The following is a 24,860-nucleotide window of genomic DNA, read 5'->3' on the forward strand; positions in this document are numbered from 1 at the left end:
TTGACCTTTGACCTAGTGACCTGAAAATTCAATAGGGGTCATCTGCCAGTCATGATCAATGTACCTATGAAGTTTCATGATCCTAGGCCTAAGCGTTCTTGAGTTATCATCCGGAAACTATTTTACTGGTTTGAGTCACTGTGACCTTGACCTTTGACCTAGTGACCTGTAAATCAATAGGGGTCATCTGCCAGTCATGATCAATATACTTATGAAGTTTCATGATCCTAGGCCTAAGCATTCTTGAGTTATCATCAGGAAACCATTTTACTGTATTGAGTCACCCTGTCCTTGACCTTTGACCTTGTGACCTGGAAATCAATAGGGGTCATCTGCCAGTCATGATCAATGTACCTATGAAATTTAATGATCCTAGGCCTAAGCGTTCTTGAGTTATAATCCGGAAACCATTTTACTGCTTCGAGTCACTGTGACCTTGACCTTTGACCTAGTGACCTGAAAATCAATAGGGGCCATCTGCCAGTCATGATCAATGAACCTATGTAGTTTCATGATCCTAGGTCTAAGCGTTCTTTAGTTATCATTCAGATACCATTCTACTGTTTCGAGTCACTGTGACCTTGACCTTTGATCTAGTGACCTGAAAATCAATAGGGGTTATCTGTCAGTCATGACCAATTTACCTATGAAGTTTCATGATCCTAGGCGCGTTCTTGAGTTATCATCCTGAAACCATTTGGTGGACGGACCGACCGACAGACATGTGCAAAACAATATACCCCCTCTTCTTTGAAAAGGGGCATAAATATTTGTTGATTTTTTAGCATGTTTGCAACAACAACAACAAGAGGGCCTGAAAGACCCAAAGTCGCTCACCTGTGATAACAAGATACTATTGGGACAAATCTTCTGACCAAGTTTCATGAAGATCGGAAAATAAATGTGGCCTCCAGAGTGTTTACAAAGTTTTACTATAGCCATAAAAGGAAAAAAATGCCCTGCCCAGGTGGCCATGTTTTTCAAGCAAACATAATTTTTTTCGAACTCATCCAAGATATCATTGAAACCAATCTTCTGACCAAATTTCATGAAGATTGGAAAATAAATGTGGCCTCTAGAGTGTTAACAAGGTTTTACTATAGCCATATCTAGCCATATAAGGAAAAATGCCCCGCCCCTGGTGGCCATGTTTTAAAAGCAACCAAAACCATTTTCGAACTCATCCAAGATATTATTGGAACAAATCTTCTGACCAATTTACATGATGATGGGAAAATAAATGTGACCTCTAGAGTATTAACAAGGTTTTACTATAGCCATATAAGGAAAATGCCTCGCCGTGGTGGCCATGTTTTTCAACCAACTTGCATTATTTTTTGAACTCATCCACGATGTTATTAGGATGAATCTTCTGACCAAGTTTCATAAGGATCGGAGTATAAATGTGGTCTCTAGAGTGTTAACAAGATTTTACAATAGCCATATATAGCCATATTAGGAAAAATGCCCCGCCCCTTGGCAGCCACGTTTTTTAAGCAAACGTATCCGTTTTCGAACTCATCCAAAATATCAATTAGACAAATCTTCTGACCGTATTTCATGAAGATTGGACAATAAATGTGGCCTCTAGAGTGTTAACAAGGTTTTACAAAAGCCATATATAGCCATATAAGGAAAAATGCCCTGCCTCTGGTGGCCATGTTTTTAAAGAAACTAAAACCATTTTCGAACTCATCCAAGATATAATTGGGACAAATCTTCTGACAAAGTTTCATAAAGATCGGAAAATAAATGTGGCCTCTAGAGTGTTAACAAGGATTTACTATAGCCATATAAGGAAAAATGCCCTGCCCCCTGGCGGCCATGTTTTTCAACCAACCTGCATCATTTTCAAACTTGTCCAAGATATTATTGGGATGAATCTTCTGACCAAGTTTCATGAAGATTGGAAATAAATGTGGTCTCTAGAGTGTTAACAAGATTTTACTATAGCCATATAAGGAAAAATGCCCGCCCCTTGGCAGCCATGTTTTTCAAGCAAACGTTACCATTTTAGAACTCATCCAAGATTGAGACCAATCTTCTGACCAAATTTCATGAAGATTGGACAATAAATGTGGCCTCTAGAGAGTAAACAAGGCAAATGTTGACGGCGCACGACGCACAACGGACAAAAGGCGATCACAAAAGTTCACCATGAGCACGTTGTGCTCAGGTGTTGTGCTCAGGTGAGCTAAAAACTGTGTAGTAGGGGGAGTGGGGGAATAATGTGGGCGGGTGGTCATTTTTTTGATGATATTTAAAAAATAAGAAAAGAAAAAAAAGGAAAAAAATATTTTTTTTTGGGGGGGGGGGGGGGTTCTGGGGTGGGGCTTTGGGGGATGGTTTGGGCGGAGTCCATTGTGGTATGTCTGTTAAGTGTTGTTTTGTCAAAGTATGAATCAAATCTGGTCCTGAATAAAGAAGTTATGGCAATTTAAGCAAAATTTATTTCAATTTTCTAAGTGTAAAAAGGGGCATAACTCTAAAAATAATGCTGACAGAGTTATGCACCTTGGCCTACACAATTGTCTTGTTGCCATAAAGAAGTATTCCAAGTTTGAGTTAATTATCTTTGATAGTGTTAAAGTTATTTGACTTAATAAAAAAATTTAACCAATGGCGACGCTGACGCCAGGGCAAGTAGTATAGTTCTCATTTTTCTTTGAGAAGTCGAGCTAATAAAAGGGTATAAAAAATCAGAATTAAGTTTAAACCTGAGTGAAGTAAATTGTCAATAACTGTTGTTTGACTTTCGTTTGCAGAGTTCTGTTGACCTCTTACCTTGGAAATGTAAGCAAATGCAAAATTAATTAATGCATGAATATTTCTTCACAATAAGAATAGAAGACTATTATTACCTCCCAAATAAACAAGAGCACCGCATAACGGGTGTCACGCTCGGCTGCGGGTGCATTTTTGAATAAATCAAAGCTTGACATAATTTTTTTTTTTTTTTTAGAGGTCACAGTGACCTTGACTTTTGACCTAGTGACCCAAAAATGGGTGTGGAATGTAGAACTCATCAAGGTGCAGCTACATATGAAGCTTCAAAGTAGTAGGTTGAAGCAGTTTGATTTTAGAACCAATGTTCAAAACCTTGACAAAATAATAAGGTTTTAGCACGACGCGGACAGCGGACACGACACGACGAGCTGGCTATGACAATACCTCGGGTTTTCTCCAAAAAACAGCCGAGCTAAAAATTAACAACTTTACCCAAGATGGCAGCCACTGGGTCATTTTAATTGCGAATTTAATTGAGAAAATCATAAAAAAACAATTTTACTCTGCGTGATGTAGATGAAGTGCATTAAGTTTCAGAAAAATGTGTCAAATGTCGAAGAAACTTGCTTCAAAAATTGGCCACAAGTTGAACAAATGTAAGTCTACAAACAGTTTTCACATTTACATAAATAAATTATTATGTTATTCGATCCACTATCTATATTTGGGACAATTAGGGTATGAAACGGGGTACTACAGTTCGTTCAGCCATGATCAGACATGGCGAAAGCCCGTCAGCCAGTCGGACATTGCTGACGAACATTTAAAAAGTCCGACAGTGAAATGCAAGATCGTCTGACTTGCTGTCCAGTAATTTTTGTTTTAAAAAATTGTAACCCACTTGAAGTTTTCACAACAACATTATTTCATGATTAACAAATTATGATTTTTCCGAATAACTTTTTTTCATTAACTAGTACATCGATAATTCTGAGAATCATTCCAAACGTGAATAATTTTGCATGGTTGGAAAGAAGTCGGACATTTATGATTATTCATTTCGTTGCATGCATGTCGCAAATATTCCAAGATGGCGGACAACAAAAAGAAATTACGATGCTCAGCGAAAGCGACAATTAACAAGATGTGTTTGTGAAACACTATGTCCCCCCATATATTTGACCTTTGACCTTGAAAGATGACCTTGACCTTTCACCACTCAGAATGTGAAGCTCCATGCGATACACATACATGCCAAATATAAAGTTGCTATCTTCAATATTGCAAAAGTGTATATTAAATGAGCGATTTTGACCCATACATTTGACCATTGACCTTGAAGGATGACCTTGACCTTTCACCACTCAAAATGTGCAGCTCCATGTGTTACACAAGCATGCCAAATATGAAGTTGCTATCTTCAATATTGCAAAAGTTATGGCAAATGTTAAAGTTTGACACAAACCAACAAACAAACCAACAGACAGGGCAAAAACAATATGTTCCTCACTATAGTGGTGGGGGACATAACAATCAAATTATCTATGGACATCATATAATAAGCATGGATTAATGAAAAGCATTTGTCATTGAACGATGGAGAATACATTCTAGATACAATGAACACATTTTCATTAGAAATTTAATGATGTCACAGAATTAGTGTTCATAATTGGAAGTTCATTCTTATCGCGAAAAGAAATCAAACAAGATTATCGTTTGAAAATGGAAACAGACAAACATGATTCGATTAATATGTTTGTGGATCTCTGTATATTCAGATTCATGTGCATGTTCTGCTTTATTATGTTTGTCACTCTATACAGTTAACTGAACTATGGCATGATTGTGAAATGGAAGATAATTTAAAAGGTAAACATATTTAATATATTAATAAATCTGTGTTAAATACATCAATAAAACTCAATTATGTATGTTTATATGACTGTGTATCCCAAACTGAAGAATACACTTAATTTATTTCTTCGAATCAGTCTGTTGACACTATATTTGCCCCTCTCATAAATCAACCACATGATTTACTTTTGTAATTGACAATGTAAACATTTAAAATTGAGGCCTGTGAAATTGACAACTGGTTGGTAAATTATTTCTCCTGGGAGGCCAGTCTGGCCTGTAAATTGTGACAGTCTTTTGCCATGTCTGGACGATGTAAACTGCATATTCAGCATGAAACAATTTTTTTCGGCGTAAGCTGTATTAAGCCAGCTTTTCACCCTGACTTGACCTTTGTAAGTGTCCAATAATATTCAAATAAAATTTCCCAATGAATACACTTCATTTATTCCATTTTCCATTGGCTGATTTGAGTATAACACCAGAACATTGGAAACATATCCGCGTCTTTGTAACACTGTTTTACTGCATGAAACAATTTTATCTCTAATGAAAAGGCTCAATAGATAGAACAGTTTTACAATCAATTTTCGACATAAATACAGTTTGTGCGTTTACCTTTTATTTTCAGAGAATTACCAGCGCAAAAGCGTTTATACTAAAAGCTATATTCTCATATTTAGTATTTACTTGCATTGCACTTCAACCCGCGAGGTTTCGGGTCAATTCGCGGCCAGTGTGTGAAAGTCAGAGTTTATATACAGTTCATCACTGGAGTTCGCAGAAGGGGTTGCGATCTTTTCATTGAAGGAAAAAATTGGAATCATTGAAGGAAAAAATTGGAATCTATGCTATTTTTGTCTGATGGAGTAAATAGTTCGTTTAGTCGCTTTGTCGATATATCAATATTTTAGGCACAGCTGTTGCCTTGGTCGTGTACAGTTGGCGTAAACAAGCCGTCGTTTCAGCAGCAGAATTGTTACCTAACTTTAATGCATTGCATTGCAATCCGCAAGGTATCAAGGTCAGTTTGCGGTCAGTTGCAGAAATTTTTATATAAACGCCGTCTCGTAAACTTTGTGCACTTGAAGTCTGTTTTGATCAGAAAGATACTAAATAAAGATATTCGGCGATATTATTGCGGTATGTCAATCATTGATTTTTAATATGTTTTCAACATTTGCATGATAAGGACCAATTTTGATAAAATTAGTTAGAAATATTTATCCATTTAGACCAGTTTATTAAGCATGAGCACAATAATTCACTATACTATAATTATGCAATTAAATAAGATTCGAGTATTGCCGGCTGACCTATATGCACTCGTTTATTTTCATGTTTCTTGTGTTTTTCTATTCTGTAAATATAGATATCTGAGTAATAATATCACATAAAGCAAAATAAGCCACGAAATCTGGCGCAATACCCCGTAATTGATTTGCTTGTGATGTAGCTAAGAACTGCGCAGAAAAAAGGCATCCGCTACTTTTAATCTCATAGAGATAACTTTTGATCGTTCATAAACATCAACCACAATCAACGCCGTATATCTTTTTTAAAGATATTTCCTGTCTCTAGTGATAAGGCTTGGAAGAGCCTAAACATCACAATAGTTTGTGTGTGCCCATTTATATATTTTTTAATTTGATTGTTATCTCAATTTCCACTGAAAATGATATATTCATTTCTCAATTGTCAGCCATCTTGAAATATTGATTTACAATTAATGTGGGCAGAACAACACAAAATGTATATAATGGTGTGTAACTCAAAGATCTACTATAAGTGGTTGCACAAACATTATCAGTTTTGCTTTTACAAAAACTGAAGGGGCAAATGTGCAAATATAGCTGGTTTTAAAACGTTTATTGTCTTTTCTTTTCATGCTCATGTTTATAACAATTGCTCTAAATGAAGAATAATGTAATAAAGTGATCAATGCCAAATGAGACTTACAGGGCCCTCAATCCATATTAGGGGAAGCGGGTCGCTACCCATAGCACGGAGAATTTTCACGGCGTTTCCCTTTTTGGGGGATTTTTTACTTTGTAATTATTACATTTGTACATGTTTGCACTATATTCATTGCTTTTTTCATAATTAAGTATGTTTGACAAGATTAAATTAAAATAGAACTGAGATATAATAATCATGAGACAAATCTAACTATTAAAAAAAAAAAAAAAAAAAACATTTTTTTTTTTTAGAGGGAATTTTTCCCCCAAAAAGGGGAAAAAAGTATACTTTTCAGGTGGGGGAATGCGGCCGAATTTCGGCCGTAAATTTGACAGATTGAGGGCCCTGACTTAACATTAAACATCTTTTTCAAAATATCAGTTTTAAAGAGATCGAATCTGTATTTCTCAGGAATTTGCTGAAACCTCTTATCTAAAAAAATAAGTTTGGCGCTATTATATTAGTGTGCAAAGAATATATAAATAAATACTGTGAACATTAAAAAATATGTAAAAAAAAACCACAACATTGAAGTAAAAAGAACCTGCCAACCTGTTCCGTCTTTTTTATGTACATTTTGATTTCCTGCTTTGACATTTTCCTCGGAAATTACTTCTGTAATAGTTCTGAGGCTCAGACATGAAAAGTTTAAAAGACTTGACAGCAATTGTAAAGACCAGACAGCAATTGTAAAGACTTGACAGCAATTGTAAAGAATTGACAGCAATTGTAAAGACAAGCAAATTCTCAAATAACTGAGACATTTTTACCGGCCAGAAAAAAAGTGGGAAAAAATCTAAAGTTTCATGAATTAAAATTTCAATGTACATGTACACAATTTTTAATGATGAAACATCATTGAGAATATGCTTTATTTTAAGACTCAAGTCTCATATAATTGGTTTGTGAACACAGGCCCAGGTTGAAAACAATAACTTATTAATCTGAATCGTGTTTCAACATGACATTTTCATAAATGCCATCATGCAAATAGATACAAGCAAGTGGATTGTTCTGGCATTCACAATATACCCAAGTGGTCAACTCAATAGCACTAATTTTGCAGTTACAGGACATTATGCCAAACCAGTGTTACCCTATGTAAATGAGCACTTGTAATATACAAAACAGGAATCATATTGATATAATAGAAATGACAGGTGTAGGGAATCTGAGTACTGGTAACAATAATGATTTTACAAAATATTCTGTTAGTTTACTGTATTACTCAGGGTAATATAAAAGCCTTACTTTAAAGGGTCCTTTTCACGTTTTGGTAAATTGACAAAATAAAAAAAAGTTGTTTCATATTCACAAATTTTCGTTTTAGTTATAATATTTGTGAGGAAATAGTAATATTGAACATTTACCATGCACTAAAATATCCATTATATGCATCTTTTGAAGATTTGAAAACCTGAAAATTATAAAGTGTTGCAACGCAAAATGATTGAATAATTTGGAAAGTTCTGTTGTTGTCTTTATAATTTGGGAAACTACGAGGATTGCTTATATAGGTAAACAATGATATAAGTAAAACTGATGGATGCTCCCCAATCATGCTTTGTCGATAAATGGATTTATTGTGTAGAAAAAAGTGTGACCTTGAGAAAATCTATTATTAGCCTCGGTGACCTTGACCCCAGTGACATCAAACCTCATCAAAAGGTAGAGGTCCATGCAAGGTACCTAAAAGCCAAATATGTAAGAGATCGGTGAAATATTGAAGGCGCTATGTGAAACTGTAAGAAAAGTGTGACGGAAAAAATCGATTAGCCTCTTTGACCTTTACCGCAGTGACCTACAACCTCATCAAAAGGTAGAGGTCCATGCAAGGTACCTACAAGCCAAATATGTAAGAGATCGGTAAAATATTGAAGGCCCTATGAGAAACTGTAAAAAAAAAGGTGACGGAAGTAAGGACAAACTGGCAACTATATGCTCCCCATATATATATATATATATATGTGGAGCATAAAAATACATCCGCTCATAGCATGAGCATGGATGGTTGAGTGGTCTAAGCCCGGACACATTTTACTCCAGGACTCCAGGGTTCAGTGGTTCAAGCCCTGTTGAGGGTAACTTTTTTTTACTTTTTTAATTGTATTCTTGTTTTTTACAGAAGAAATTTAGGTCAAATGTTTAAATTTATCAATATTAAGCATGTAATGATAAGCTTCAATACATGCCAAAATCTGTGAAAAGGCCCCTTATAACTAGAGCTTTGTCACAGATGTGACGTATACCCCCACATGCTGCATTGACGAGAGAGAGAGAGAGAGAGAGAGAGAGAGAGAGAGAGAGAGAGAGAGAGAGAGAGAGAGAGAGAGAGAGAGACAGAGAGAGAGACAGAGAGAGAGACACTCAGAGAGAGAGAGAGAGAGAGACAGACAGAGAGAGAGAGGGGGGGGGGGAGGGGGAGGGGGAGGGGGAGGGGGAGGTAGGGAGAGAGAGAGAGAGAGAGGCCATTTTTTACCTTTGAACTCAAAATGTGACCTTGAGGTTGCAGATATTGACTAATTCTTTCGCCTAACACACTGTTCAATGATGGTGAACAAATGTGCCAAATGATTTTAAAATCTCATGATGAACAACATAGTAATGGCCCAGACAAGCTCATTTATGGCTATTTTTGACCTTTGAACTCAAAGTGTGATTTTGACCTTGGAGAAATCCACGTAATTCTTTCGCATGACAGGCCTTGAAAAAAAATTCCAGAGCCACTCGCCCTGCAGGATGATTAGGCCTGACAATCCACTCGCCCTTCACTTTAATCTACTCTCCCTGCATTAAAAAAAAATATATCTATATTTATAGTTATGATCATCCAGACCCTTTAAAAAAAAACCTATGTAACATAGTGAGACTAAACTGCAAACAAATTAACTACATTATCTGATGGATTATATTTGCTTCTAACGTTTTCTGCACCTGTTTCCTTTTCTCAATACTTTCCGCTTCTTGTTTTGATGACCTTTCTTTCTGTTCCCTGTCTCCACCACCCGTTGCAGAAATTTTTTAAATAGAACCCTTTACCATGCTGAGTTTTAATATTTCAGACAAACTTTTACTGAAATACACACTTGATTGACAAATGGTTACAATATGGTAAATTTTGGCTAAGGCTTCTGATCACGAATTATTATGTTTATAAATAATTTGTTGTTTTTTTGTGTTTTTTTAATTAAATATAAGAAGTTTTATAATTAACCAGTTAATTATTTTTTTTATTTATATATACATTAAAATTAAATTGTATTGTTCATGGAATGACCAATATATTTAACTGTTTTTTTTTTCACTTTTAATCGATTAGCTAAGAGCACTGACACCTACGAGCACAGCCGATTTCGAGAATTATTTTTACTGTGCCTGTGACGTCATTTTTCATTGTCAAAACGAAAGTGCAGTTTCTTTGTGTACTAAACCTTTTTTTTGTTCGTTCGGAAAATTGTTCACAATTTGTATCGATGTGGCAGGAGTTCTGGAACTGAATTTTTATTTCTCAACTTGAAAAACAGCACTCGCTTGGTCGGTCGAGTATTTAACAAACTCGCCCGACCGTCAACTTCACTCGCATATGCAAGCGACGAGTGGATTCTTCAAGGCCTGCATGACACAATGTCCAATGATGGTGAACAAATGTGCCAAATGATTTTAAAATCTCAAAATGAACTACATATTATGGCGTGGACAAGCTCATTTATGGCCATTTTTGACCATTGAACTCAAAGTGTGACCTTGACCTTTGAGATATTGACGTAATTCTTTTGCATGACACACCGTCCAATGATGTTGAGCAAATGTGCCAAATGATTTTAAAGTCTCACAATAAATGACAAAGTTATGTCCCGGACAAGCTCATTTATGGGCAACTCCCAGTGTGACCTTGACCTTGGAAATATTGACGTACTTCTTTTGCATGACAAACCATGCCATAATGGTGAACAAATGTACCAAGTCATTTTAAAATCGAAAGAAAAATGACATAGTTATGGTCCGGACAAACTTTCGGTTTAAAACGCAATAAGTGACCCCGTGACCTAGTTTTTGACCCGCCATGACCTATATATTCAAACTTGACCTAGACATCATCTAGATTCAAATTCTGACCATTGAAGTTTGGTGAAGACTGGATGAAATTTTCGGGACAGACAGAGCGACCGACAGACCGACAGACAGATCGACCAACAAAGTGACACCTATACAGCCCCCATTACCAATGGTAATGGGGGTATAAAAACAAGACTGTCCTTGAATTATGCTTGATATAGCACATAATTTTTTCCCTCAATTAAATCACAAATGAATGCTTAAAATAAAGAATTCAATATACAAGAGCTTTCAGAGGACAGCGCGCTCGACTATTTGAGTGCTTGACAGTATAACATAAGCGATTATGGGGAAATTGTTCATATTATTCAATAAGGTCAAGGTAATAGTTCAGGTATATTTTCCACAATCTATTGAACATTTGTAAAGACATAAAACAAACTAATAAGATTTTATTTCAAGTTTGATAGCAATAGCCTGGGTGGGAAGTTTGGACAGTCCTTCAAAAGTAAATAAATATTTGTGTGTTTTTTTAACCATGTTTCAAAGAAAAAAATATTCTTTTTGGGTTGGGTAGGGGCAAGGGGTTGAGAGTGGGATATAATGTGGGGTGTGGTCATTTATTAGACGATCTTTCAAAAAAAAAAAGGAAAAAAAAATTGGGGGGGGGGGCAGGGATTCTGGGTTGGGTATTGTTTGGGTGGAATCCATTGTGGTATTCAGGTAAGTGTTGTTTTGTATTAATAAAATCTGATCATAAATGAAGAAGTTATGGCAATTTAACTAAAAAAAATTCTTTTGACCTTGAGTGTCAAGGTCATTCAAAGGTCAAGGTCAAATTAAACTTGCCAAGTACAGTACCCTCATGATAGTTAGAAAATATTTTGAAATAAGTTTGAAAGCAATAGCTTTGATACTTTAGAAGTCAAGTGGATCTAAACACAAAATTTAACAAAATATTCAGTTACTAAGACAAAAAAGGGCCATAATTCTTACAAAATGCTTGATACAGTTGTCTGCTCTTGTTTATAGATTAGGGTCATGTTTGTAAAAAAAGTCTGCAAAATATGAAAAGAAAATGTCAAGGGACATTGACAATATTTGAGGTGGTATGCAAACTTTAACATAGATTTATCAATAATATGCATATTCTAAATGGAAAAAGGGCCATAATTCTTACAAAATGCTTGATACAGTTGCCTGCTCTTGTTTATAGATTGGGGTCTTGTTGGTAAAGACGTTTGCAAAATATGAAAGGAATATGTCAAGGGACATTGAAAATATTTGAGGTGGTACGCAAACTTTAACATAGATTTATCAATAATATGCATATTTTAAGTAAAAAAAGGGCCATAATTCTTACAAAATGCTTGAAACAGTTTGGGGTGGTACGCAAACTTTAACATTTGCACACTCACACCAACGCTGGGGTGAGTAGGATAGCTCCACTATATACTTTTCATATATTATAGTCGAGCTAAAAATTTGTAATTTTTAAGACAAAAGTATTGAAATTCTTCAGTACTGATGGTGTATTCTTCAATCAACCTAATCTTGACATCAAACCCATTGGCGGAGCAATACAATGTTTCTTTGTGTAAATATTACAATTTCATGCGAATTTATAACCAAACATGTTAGATATACCAAAAGCTATTTGTTGGCAGTTGTGTCCAGTTACTATAAATATGTATGTCCCTCTAAATCAAAATCGTATAGCTGCGCTTTCATTAAATTCCACACAAATTATTATATTTTTACTATTAATTGTAACAATTACAGTAGAAAATGAATTGCCAAATTACCTTATATGTAATTGGCCAAAAAATTAATAAAGTAAGCCAAATATCTGTATCCTCGTCTGAAAATCTATAACCTGAATTAAGCCACACAATTGTCAATTAAACAATCAATAAAGCAAACATACAGACATTTGTTTGTGTCATTTTGTAAAATTGTCTTATTTAGACAAAGAATTTACCACATTTTCATGGTTGAAGATTGCCCTTTTTCAATCACATAAAACAACTCATACAAAGCTGAGAACTGTTTAAAATTGATATATACTCACACCTTGATGGGTGGTGCTTACAGTCACAATGCATTTTTTGTTGATGTGAACAAGTAGTAAATAGTCAAGCCTCTGTAGGACAAGGCTGCCAAAACATTCCATTGGCTTTTACCAACGCAGCTTATGTCAATACAAATCTGCCCAAAAATGACAAGGTGCACAAGTTTGCATGCTCAAATTGCCGTTATATGTTTGATCACTCTCACTTATTAGTCATATGTTTTGTCCCAAGTCTAACAAGGGCTGTTTGTAAAACATGCATGCCCCCCATATGGGCTGTCAGTTGTAGTGGCAGCCATTGTGTGATTACGTTTTTTGTCACTGTGACCTTGACCTTTGACCTAGTGACCTGAAAATCAATAGGGGTCATCTGCCAGTCATGATCAATGTACCTATGAAGTTTCATGATCCTAGGCGTAAGAATTCTTGAGTAATCATCTGGAAACCATTTTACTCTTTCGAGACACTGTGACCTTGGCTTTGATCTAGTGAACTGAAAATCAATAGGGGTCATCTGCCAGTCATGATCAATGTCCCTATGAAGTTTCATGATCCTAGGCCTAAGCATTCTTGAGTTATCATCCTGAAACCATTTTACTGTTTCAAGTCACTGTGACCTTGACCTTTGACCTAGTGACCTGAAAATCAATAAGTGTCATCTGCCAGTCATGATCAATGTACCTATGAAGTTTCATGATCCTAGGCGCAAGAATTGTTGAGTTATCATCCGGAAACCATTTTACTATTTTGAGTCACTGTGACCTTGACCTTTGACCTAGTGACCTGAAAATCAATAGAAGTCATCTTCTAGTCATGATATATGTACCTATGAAGTTTCATGAACCTAGGTGTAAGAATTCTTGAGTTATCATCCGGAAACCGTTTTACTGTTTCGAGTCACTTTGACCTTGACCTTTGACTTAGTGACCTGAAAATCAATAGGGGTCATCTGCCATTCATGATCAATTAACCTATGAAGTTTCATTATCCTAGGCCTAGGCGTTCTTGAGTTATCATCCGGAAACCATCTGGTGGACGGACCGACCGACAGACCAACATTTGCAAAACAATAAACCCCCTCTTCTTCAAAGGGGGGCATAACAAGTTGATAGTACATGTATATATAATTATTTCCAAACCAGTTTTCGAGCACCGAAAAACAAAAAACTGGTTGGCTCAAAGAAATTTTGGGACAGCGCTAGCCCTGGTAGATAGACCCCACGACACCAGTACATAATATAATCTGCAAATGTGGTCCTAAACTGCATCCAAGAACAAGTCACTATGACCTTGACCTTTGACCTAGTGACCTCAAAATCAATAGGGGTCATCTGCCAGTCATGATCAATGTACCTATTAAGTTTCATGATCCTAGGCTTCAGCGTTGTTGAGTTATCATCCGGAAACCATCTGGTGGACGGACGGAGACCCCACGACACCAGTACATAATATAATCTGCAAATATGGTCCTAAACTGCATCCAAGAACGAGTCACTGTGACCTTGACCTTTGACCTAGTGACCTCAAAATCATTAGGGGTCATCTGCCAGTCATGTACCTATGAAGTTTCATGATCCTAGGCGTAAGCGTTCTTGAGTTATCATCCGGAAACCATCTGGTGGACCAATGGACGGACAGACGGACGAACCGACGGACCGACATGTGCAAAACAATATACAATATACCCCCTCTTCTTTGAAGGGGGCATAAAAATATCCTTTGTTTTGGCAAAAAGAGGGCCATTACTTTTACTGATGTCAGATAAAAAGTTAACCAAATCAAGCAAGTTCACAAGTTTAAATGCGGTTGAATATCTGTGTAATGTTTCAATTTACTTGCAACAAAGAAGGCAAAGAATAATGCCATAAAATCTATTAAATTAATTTATCATACTTTTTCTTATGGTAGATTTTCTGAGTCTTCTTATCGTCACTTTTTCTGGCAAATGTTTTCTTTCCCTGAAAAACAAGTCACAAACAAAATGGGTTTTTTCATTGCAATCAAAACAGATTAAAACCAACAATGTTAAATTACTTACCATGAAAACCAAGACATTATAGAATGTTTATTTACTTGTAATGAAAACCAAATCTTAGTAACAATGTTCATCAAATTGCAATGAAAACCAGGTAATACCAAAAATGTAAAATTACTTGCAGTAAATGCCATGTCATACCAAACATATTTTTTAATTGCAATGAAAACCAACTCATTACAAAAATGTTCATTACTTGCAATGAATACCAACAATGTCAAAATAATGGCAATAAAAACCACCCCATACCAACAATTTTCATTTAATTGCAAATAAAATGAAGACATACCAATAATGTTCAATTACTTACAATGAAAACCAAGACATAACAACAATGTTTTGTTACTTCAGTTATGAAAACCAAGCTATACAGAAAATGTTCATTTAATTGCAATGAAACCAAGTTATATCAACAAAGTTCAGTTAAATTACTTGCAATTAAAACCATGCCATACCAAAAATGTCCAGTAACGTGCAATGAAACCTAGGTCATACTTTCAATGTTTAGTTACTTAAGAATAATAACTCATGCCTCCATTCATTTGTAATGAAAACAAAGTCATATAATTTTTATATGATCAATTTTAAATAACTAGCATTTAATACCATCATTAATTATTTGATTGGCTAATCATTATTGTTCGTACATACAGTATCAATCTGTATTTGTTGGTATATGTTTATTTCGCAACCACACTTGTAAGATTACCGTAATAACTCTATGTTTTCGGACACGAAAATAAATAAACTTAGATACGAAAAATATTCACAAAATACAGGTGTCCGAAAACTTAGATTCGAAAATTAAAGTGTCCGAAAATAACGTCAATTGTATCAACGACTACCGGTAATAGCAAGCGCTTGTATAATACAATGCCATGTAGTATAAATTACAGTTATATGTTTGCACTGCGTTTTAAATAATTTTAAATGCTTAATTTATTTGACAGACAATTACAACAAGGTTGTATTTTGACCAACGAGTTCAAAGATGAGCATGTTATGTACCGATACTCGCTAGTATGAACCTGTATTTAACGCAATAAAAAAAGCAAACTATGAATTCTTTGTTTGTTCATTTCCGATAGTTGTTGTCTAACACCTTCCATTGTTCTTCTTAAAACTTGCAATAGGGTGCATCACACTTTGAAGGGTTTAGTATTTTACTGAGAAGGGGTAGTACAATTGCGGTAGATAATTGAACTGTTAATTGGCACTACCCCTGATAATTGTCACAACGCTTACCGGTATGCTATTGGGCGAAACCATTGTTTAATACCAGTTTACAAGATTATTTACCCAATGAAGCAAATGTAATGGTCTGTTGCCCTCAGGAATGCAGGCACCTGCCATGTTTTATGGTGTTAATCTGGTTGTAAAACCCCATGATCGAAGTGTTATTAGATATTGAAAACAAACATTTGGTAAAATAGCGCTGTAAAATATACTGTCCGAAAACTTAGAGACATTACTTATGGACGAAAACTCGTGTGTCCGAAAATTAAGAGTCACGAAAAATAATTATTTTTGCTAAAAAAAGAGGTGTCCGAAAACTTAGAGTGTCCGAAAACATAGAGTAATTACGGTATACAAATTCTTAAAAATTGATCAAAAGAAAGTCAAAGCATACCAAATTTGAAACCTGAACTGCCATAGCCTTCCAAAATTTGCATTAATATACTAGCATAAGCATCAGGCATTCTCAGTTCATTGTTTGAGCCTGAAGCTACAAAGCTGGACTCATGCATTCGACTTTATAGATCTGCAGACAGACCGTTATTGTTTAGAAAGTGTTTCACATAATGTTTTTACCATATATAGCATCCAGTGGCGATGGCTAAACCCAGAGTGAGGCCTAGGATGCATAGCACTATCCACAGAAGCTGGTGGTCAAAGGACTTTGAGGACTTCATAGGGTCTGCCACATCTGCAACAGACTTAGATTTGAAGAAGTTTCTATTGCTCAGCGCTTTCTCCCCTTCTTAGAGAATGGCCCTTACATTTGGCATGTAAATGTTCCCAATATTAAATGTACATATGCTAGAAAAAAAAAACAGTGTTACAATGTATCTTTGATCCTAAGGGCATCAACAATCTTACATATGAATGATTCTCTGGAAAATGAAATAAGTTCAAATAACAAATGCGATTGAGATGTAATTACAATACTACAAATATTTGCATCATGCAACATTTATTTATGAGGTCACTGCATTGGTGCCGTTAGTGATGCAATAAATATGTCTGACTGCATCTGTCGGTGCCTGTTGCAATGAATGCATGGCATTACATGGATCTATTGATAAATAACTGTACTGTTGGAAATTTACAATAGGTGCATGCTGCCAGTTATGCTTCAGGTTCATCTGTTGCTGTTCTCTCAGACATTTTCAGTGTGAGATAGGAGCAAACAGGTGGACACATAGCTTGACTGCACTTTATTGTTTCTAACTTTTTTGGGAATAGGCCCAGGCGTTTTCCTGGCAAAAGTACATGTTTTAGTAAAGTTTGTTGAAATGTCATCTTAAAAGTATAAAACTATAATTCATTTGATTTAGTTCTCTAATTTTAACTATTTTAAAGAGTCAAATTATATTGGTTTTTCCAAAATCAGGGGACTTTTTCCATGTAAAAATTCCAAATCCCGAAATTGACAGGAAAAGGCCTGAGTACTTATCCCCTTACAAAAGATAAATGCCTCCAAACAAGCATCATTGCCTGCAAAGTTTGGAATATATATAACAAGGGTACAGGATCACCTGACTTTGTGGGGTTCACAACTACACATTAATGGTTTTAAACACACCAGTAAATGATGCTTTTTTCGGCATAGCTGTATACGCCAGCTTTTCACCTTACCTGACCTTTGTAACTGTCCAATAAAATTCAAATAAAATTTCCCGCGGCTAGTTCAGAATGAATACACTTCATTTATCCCATAGGCTGATTTCAGCATGCGACCAGAACATTGGAAACATGTCTGCGTCTTTGTAACACTGCTTTACTGCGTGTTAAGCATGAAACAATTTTATCTCTAATGAAAAGGCTTAATAGAGAGAACAATTTTACACTCAATCTCGACATCAATACAGTTTGTGTGTGCACCTTTTATTTTCAGAGGATTGCCAGCGCGAGAACGTTTGTACATAAAGGCTATGTTCTCATATTTAGTACTAACTTCCATATTCCAGTCAACATGTTCACATGTAAAAGTATAAAGAGCAGTGGAAGCGAGGCCTCACTTTAATGCATTGCATTTCAATGACCCGTATCAGGGTCAGTTCGCGGTGGCGCCGTGTGTGTGTGAATGTCATAGTTTATATACAGGTCGCTGGGTCTTCACAACTACCTTATGTGCTGACCGGAGTTTGCGGCCAGTAAAATAATCGTTATATAATAAAGATGCTATAGCATGACCTAGGTGAACTGGAATTTTCTTTAGACCAGAAAGATGTTAAATGAAGATATCCAGCGATATAATTATGGAATGTCAATAATAGATTCTTAATGTGTTTTCAACAATACCATGATAAATATTATTTTTAATTAATTTAACAAGAATTATTCCACCATATTGACTAATGTATTAAGCATGAGCGCGATGATTCTCGATACTGTTAATAATCGAATCAAATAGCAATGCCCAACAAACCACTAAAACAGGTTTGTTCAAGAACGCGCATATAAATATTAACAAGAGATGTGTTCATCAGAAACACAATGCCCCCTATTGCGCTGCTTTGAATTTTTTTATTATTTTTTTTACCTTTGACCTTGAAGGATGACCTTGACCTTGAACTTCCGCCACTCAAAATGTGCAGCTTCATGAGAACGCCGCTTTGAATTATTTTTTTTGACCTTTGACCTTGAAGGATGACCTTGACCTTGAACTTTCACCACTCAAAATGTGCAGCTCATGATAAAGCCGCTTTGATTATTTTTTTCTTTGACCTTGAAGGATGACCTTGACCTTGAAGGATGACCTTGACCTTGAACTTCCACCACTCAAAATGTGCAGCTTCATGATAACGCCGCTTTGAATTTTTTTTTTGACCTTTGACCTTGAAGAATGACCTTGACCTTGACGGATGACCTTGACCTTGAAATTCCACCACTGAAAATGTGCAGCTTCATGAGAACGCCGCTTTGATTTTTTTTTTTTTACCTTTGACTTTGAAGGAAGACCTTGACCTTGAACTTCCACCATTCAAAATGTGCAGCTTCATGAGATACACATGCATGCCAAATATCAAGTTGCTATGTTCCATATTTAAAAAGTTATGGCCAATGTTAAAGTTTTCGGACGGACAGACGCCATATATTTGACATTTGATCTTGAAAGATGACCTTGACCTTCACCTTTCACCACTCAAAATGTTCACCTCCATGAGATACACGTGCATGCCAAATATCAAGTTGCTATCTTCAATAGTGAAAAAGTTATGGCCAATGATAAAGTTTTTTTTGGACAGACGGACAGACTGACATACACACATACACACATAATGACATACACACATACTGACATACTGACTGACGGACAGTTCAACTGCTATATGCCACCCTACCGGGGGCATAAAAATATGTACAGATACTTCACGTGTGGCCGGTTGACTCATATGTTTTAATTTCACTTCCATTCTTCTTGTGGTTTTCTGTTTTGTATCTATAGGTTTATGACCAGCAATATGCTGTAATGTAAAATAAGCCGCGAAAACTCAGTGTAACATCCCGTACTGCGTGTGATGCAGCTAAGAACTGCACAGAAAAAGACATTCGCTATCCTTGATCTCATTCATTGAACTCTTTACCTTTCATAAACTCCAACCACAATCAACGCCGTATATCTTTTTTAAAGATATTTCTTTTTTCAAATAACTTTTTAAAACAATTTTCTTTTAAAAATTTTAACAAGAGCAAAACATAGTTTTTTATGCTGCTTATGGTTATGGAAATACATCTGAATTAGTTCATTTAATAAGCCTGTTATCTTGACCAAACATTTGATGTGTACAGCATTCATGTACACGGTTATGCTGCACGCAACGTGAAAGTTTGGCACCCATATCAGATGTATGCAAGGATTAATTCTTAAATCGTTAGATATCTGCACAAACTGGAGGAAAAGCTGTTTTAAGCACTAAAGATTTTTGCAAATGTATTTCAATAACTTTAGATACATGTATTTGCAAAAATAAAGTTCTAACCAGCGCGTTTACACTCTGTACAGCCCATTGTATAAACCCCTGTGAACTCCTCCTGTACCCTGATAACTGTCATCATTACTTTCAAAGAATGATGTCTAACCATTAATTACCAAATATATTATAAATTCCTCTAAACGACTGACTTCATTTGGGGTTTTTTGTTACAAGGTGATAAATGGAATATATATGTTTCTATCGAAAAATCATCAAAAGCTGTTGGGTTTTTCATATTGATTTGAGAGTTGGGATTTTGTTCATTCAAATTTTGGACATTTGTATGTAAATCTGATTGAAAATGTACTGTTTTCATGAACTTAATTTGCCTTCAGAAAAAAACAACGGTGCTAAATGCATCTATTAACATATAAAAACACAATAATACATGATTGAACAAGAGATGTGTTTGTCAGAAATTTCCATTTATCATTTGGCAGGTATAGAAATCATCTCCCTTTGAAGGTTATTACTTCCCTTGAATTTTGTTTAATCCAACCAGGGGGGGGGGGGGGGGAGGGAAGGTCTCACAATCAATCATGACCTTGTCAGACATCACTGACAACCAAGGCCTGTGGTTTAAAAGAGATCATAACCAGAGTTGATCATGTATCTATGGACCTAAGACCACAGGTAGGTATAGTGAACATCAAAGAATCATAAATATATCATTTAAAAAAAAAAAAAATCAATCATTTGGGTTATAAATAATCAAAATAATAAATCTGTACAGTAACTGTGTAAAGAACTTCAATTCTTGGTAAGGAAATATATAATATGAGATTTATAATTATATAAATAACTTCCCTTGAAAATAATTGTTTGTAACAAATCTCTATTTTTAGAAGCAAATAATTAAAAGCCACTACTGTGACTGTAGATTCACCACTCAAAATGTGCAGCTCCATGAGATACGCATGCATGCCAAATATATTAAGTGGCTATGTTCAATATTGAATAATCTTTTCCCTTTTTAAAGCTTATTACTTCCCTTAAATCTGTATTTTTTACCGTAGACCGTAAAGGATGACCTTGACCTTTTACCACAATGTGTTTGTCAGAAACACAATGCTGCCTACTGCGCCGCTTTGATTTATTTAACAAAAATATATGTGGGCAGGTCAGATAACTATGTCATTTTAAAGATTATTACCTCCCTTGACTTAGTTTTTTTTTCGACCCTAGACCTTGAAGGATGATGTTCACCTTGAAATTTTACCACTCAAAATGTGCAGTTCCATGAGATACACATGCATGCCAAATATCAAGGTGCTATCTTCAATATTTAAAAAGTTATGGCCAATGTTAAAGTTTTTTTAGACGGACGGACAGACTGACTAACTGACATACTGACTGACAGACAATTCAACTGCTATATGCCACCCTACAGGGGGCATAAAAATATGGCAACATTCACAGAATTATCTTTAAATGGAATTAAAATGTGTTTCCATTCCTTATTTGTACCTCTATTACTTTATGGCTTGTGAATACAATACAAATGTCAAGACAGAGGCAATTTAAAAGACTATTCTAAGAATATGGTATTATTTTATACTTGGAAAGATAATCTTAGCCCAATATCTCATACAATAAGAGAACACAATTTACACATAATTACTGGGTATGTCCATCGAGCAATGTGACAGGATAAAGGTATTTAATTATTAAGAAGATAATTACCTTATTTCATGCAATATTATAAGAATACTGTATTTGAAAAACGTATATATTGGTGATTAACTAAAAGGTAATTATCCCCACGCTTTTTGAAAAGCGTGGGGATATTGTGGTTATCTCCGCCGTCCGTCTGTCTGTCCGTCTGTCTGTCCGCCTGGCCACTATCTCCTCCTACACTATAAGCACTAGAACCTTGAAACTTACACACATGATAGCTACGAGCATATGTGCGACCCTGCACAATTTGGAATTTGATCTGACCCCTGGGTCAAAAGTTATGGGGATTTGGGCGGGGCAGGGTCAGAAATTTTCACTCATTTTTATGTTATTTTACATTAACTGCTTCATTTCTGCACCAATTTACTTCAAATTGATACTGAACCTCTCTTATGACAATACGGTCAATCTCAACTATGCATGGCCCCATTACCAACCCTGGGGCGCCCCGCTGACATAGACCACACCACCCAAAATTGCCTTTTACTATAATTTCCTCATTTCTACACAGATTCACTTCAAATTGATACTGAAATTCTCTTATGACAATATGGTCAATCTCAACTATGCATGACAATACGGTCAATCTCAACTATGCATGGCCTCATTACCAACCCTGAGGCGCCCCACCCACATAGGCTACACTCACCCAAAATTGCCTTTTACTATAACTTCTTCATTTCTATACCAATTCACTTCTAATTGATACTGAACTTCTCTTATGACAAATACAGTCAATCTCAACTATGCATGGCCCAATTATCAACCCTGGGGCGCCCTGCCCAAATAGGCCACACCCACACAAAATTGCCTTTTACTATAATTTCTTCATTTCTACACCGATTCACTTTTAATTGATACTGAACTATTCTTATGACAATACGGTCAATCTCAACTATGCATAGCCCCATTACCAACCCTGGGGTGCCCCGCCCACATAGGCCACACCCATCCAAAATTGCCTTTTACTTAACTTCTTCATTTCTACACCATTTCACTTCTAATTGATACTGAACTTCTCTTATGACAATACGGTCAATCTCAACTATGCATGGCCACATTACCAACCATGGGGCGCCCCTGGGTCAAACATGCGGCGTGGGGATACGTGTCGGCCTCTGCCGCGCCATTTCTAGTTTGTGATTGTGGTTGAAGTGTCATGTTGGAAAACTTCTCATAATTTTGTCCAGCCATCATACAAAATAAGTCTGCGCCTACCACATGTTATAAATCGTGCTATTTTTGTATACTTGCCATTTAATATCTGTGAACAATATTCCCTTAAGAAGTCGCTGCAAAATTAACGCAATATTAAATGAATTCAAACATCTATGCATATGATTCTAATACTGGTCATAAGTGTACATAGATATCCTGGAAAAAAAACGTAAGATTTGTGTTTGGGCTATAATACTTCCAATATATGTACTACTGATTTTAATATGTTTCTGTTTTATTGGGAATTTGTGAAGACTAAAAAGATATCACCAGCTGAATGAAACTCATTTTAATAATGGCATAATACCTAATTATCGATAGTTTTCCTCATTGAATGCATTTACATATACAGCCCCGATTGATGCTTTGTTTTTCAAATATATACCTTGTTGTATTCTTTTATATAATTGTGTCAGTATTTTTACTAGAATTTCTGTTAATTTTTAAGAAACCAGCCCGCCAATTTTCAACCCTTTCATATACATACAGTTATTGTTTGAAACTTTCACTTAAAATTTTCATAATTTGTCAAAAACAATTTTAGTTATCAAGGGATTTCATAACAATTTGGAAAATTCGAAAATATTTTTTTAATATTTTGAAGAATTTTAAACCAAATTTATCAATGTAAATTGAAATGCACGAAAACAAGAATTAAAATTGTCAAATGAAACCTCTAAAAATTTAATCATGTAAAAAATATATAACATGCAAGGGAACAGTCATTCAAGAATAAATATAATACAGGGACCGTATAGGTCCCTGGATAAAATCATATTTGCAATTATGCTCACAAAACAAATCAGATCCTGGTGAATTAGGATTGCAATAAAAAAGACGTTTCATTGTCGTTTGGAACACATTTAGTTTATCTTAATATACTGAAAAAAATCAATAACTGTTTAACATTCATAGGATTAGTAGTGCTTATACAAACTGTTATCGTGCATGTAACCACCCCCGGAAACCCGACATGCTGTGAGAAGTTGGACATGCTAGGAGATGTAGCCAATATATTTCAAAGAATTTCGGTAGGGTAAGTAAATCCAGTTCTATGATTGTTTAAAGGCATTTTTGAAATAAAATATATTTTGGTGCATGCAAAGGAAGTATTACCATGTATGTTTTTCATCAACACGTATGTAAAGTCGAATTTTTCCACCAATACAAACTTTTTAAAGAAATCCTGGCGGATATGTTACTCGGGGACATTGGTTAATATAATTGTCGGTGAAAAAACTTTCACTGGCACACCTTTATAGAAATTTGTAAATAAAGTGCTAAATATGTGACAAATCCCTGCATCATCGACTTTAAATAGCTGTATTTCAATAAATCCTGAATATTAATTACCAGGATTTTTCTAACATACATGGTAATACCTCCTTTGCATGCACCAAAAAATAGTTTATTTCAAAAATACCTTTAAAGGGGCCTTTTCACAGATTTTGGCATTTTTTAACTTATTCATTAAATGCTTTATATCGATAAATGTAAACATTCGATCGTAAAAGCTCCAGTAAAAAATCAAGAATAAAATTAAAAAAAGGAAAAGAACATAGCCCGGACCAGGTTTCGAACCAGTGACCCCTGGAGTCCTGCCACAGTCCTGAAGTAAAAACGCTTTAGCCTACTGAGCTATTCCGCCGAGTACACATGCTGAACGTATTTTATACGTTATATAAGCAATCTTCGTAGTTTCACAAAATTTAACGACAAAAACAAAACTCTCCAAATTATTCAATCGTTTCGCGTTGCAACGCTTTATAATTTTTAGGTTTTAAAATCGTCAAAAGATGCATATAATGGCTCTATTAGACCATGGTAAATGTTCAGTATTACTGTTTCCTCACAAATATCATAACTTAAACGAAAATTCGCGAATCTGAAACAATTTTTTTCAATTTTGTCAATTTACCAAAGCGTGAAAAGATCCCTTTAAACAATTATACTGTAGTACTGGATTTACTTACCCTACCGAAATTCTTTGAAATATATCGGCTGCATCTCCTAGCATGTACAACTTCTCACAGCATGTCGGATTTTCGGGGTGTTTACA

At 35.4% G+C, this 24,860-nt stretch overlaps 1 protein-coding gene across 1 annotated transcript in view; it reads right to left on the reverse strand.

The window, feature by feature from the left end:
• Positions 1–24,860, reverse strand: part of LOC127878044 (receptor-type tyrosine-protein phosphatase F-like) — a 92,637-nt gene that overhangs the window by 67,275 nt on the left and 502 nt on the right. The window contains exons 2-3 of the mRNA XM_052424446.1: positions 16,518–16,632; positions 14,564–14,628 (exon numbers count right to left, since the gene is read on the reverse strand). Of these exons, the coding sequence (XP_052280406.1) occupies positions 14,564–14,628; positions 16,518–16,632 (180 nt within the window). The remainder of the gene's footprint in view (positions 1–14,563; positions 14,629–16,517; positions 16,633–24,860) is intronic.

Source organism: Dreissena polymorpha, chromosome 4, assembly GCF_020536995.1.
Source record: "Dreissena polymorpha isolate Duluth1 chromosome 4, UMN_Dpol_1.0, whole genome shotgun sequence".
Lineage (NCBI taxonomy): Eukaryota > Metazoa > Mollusca > Bivalvia > Myida > Dreissenidae > Dreissena > Dreissena polymorpha.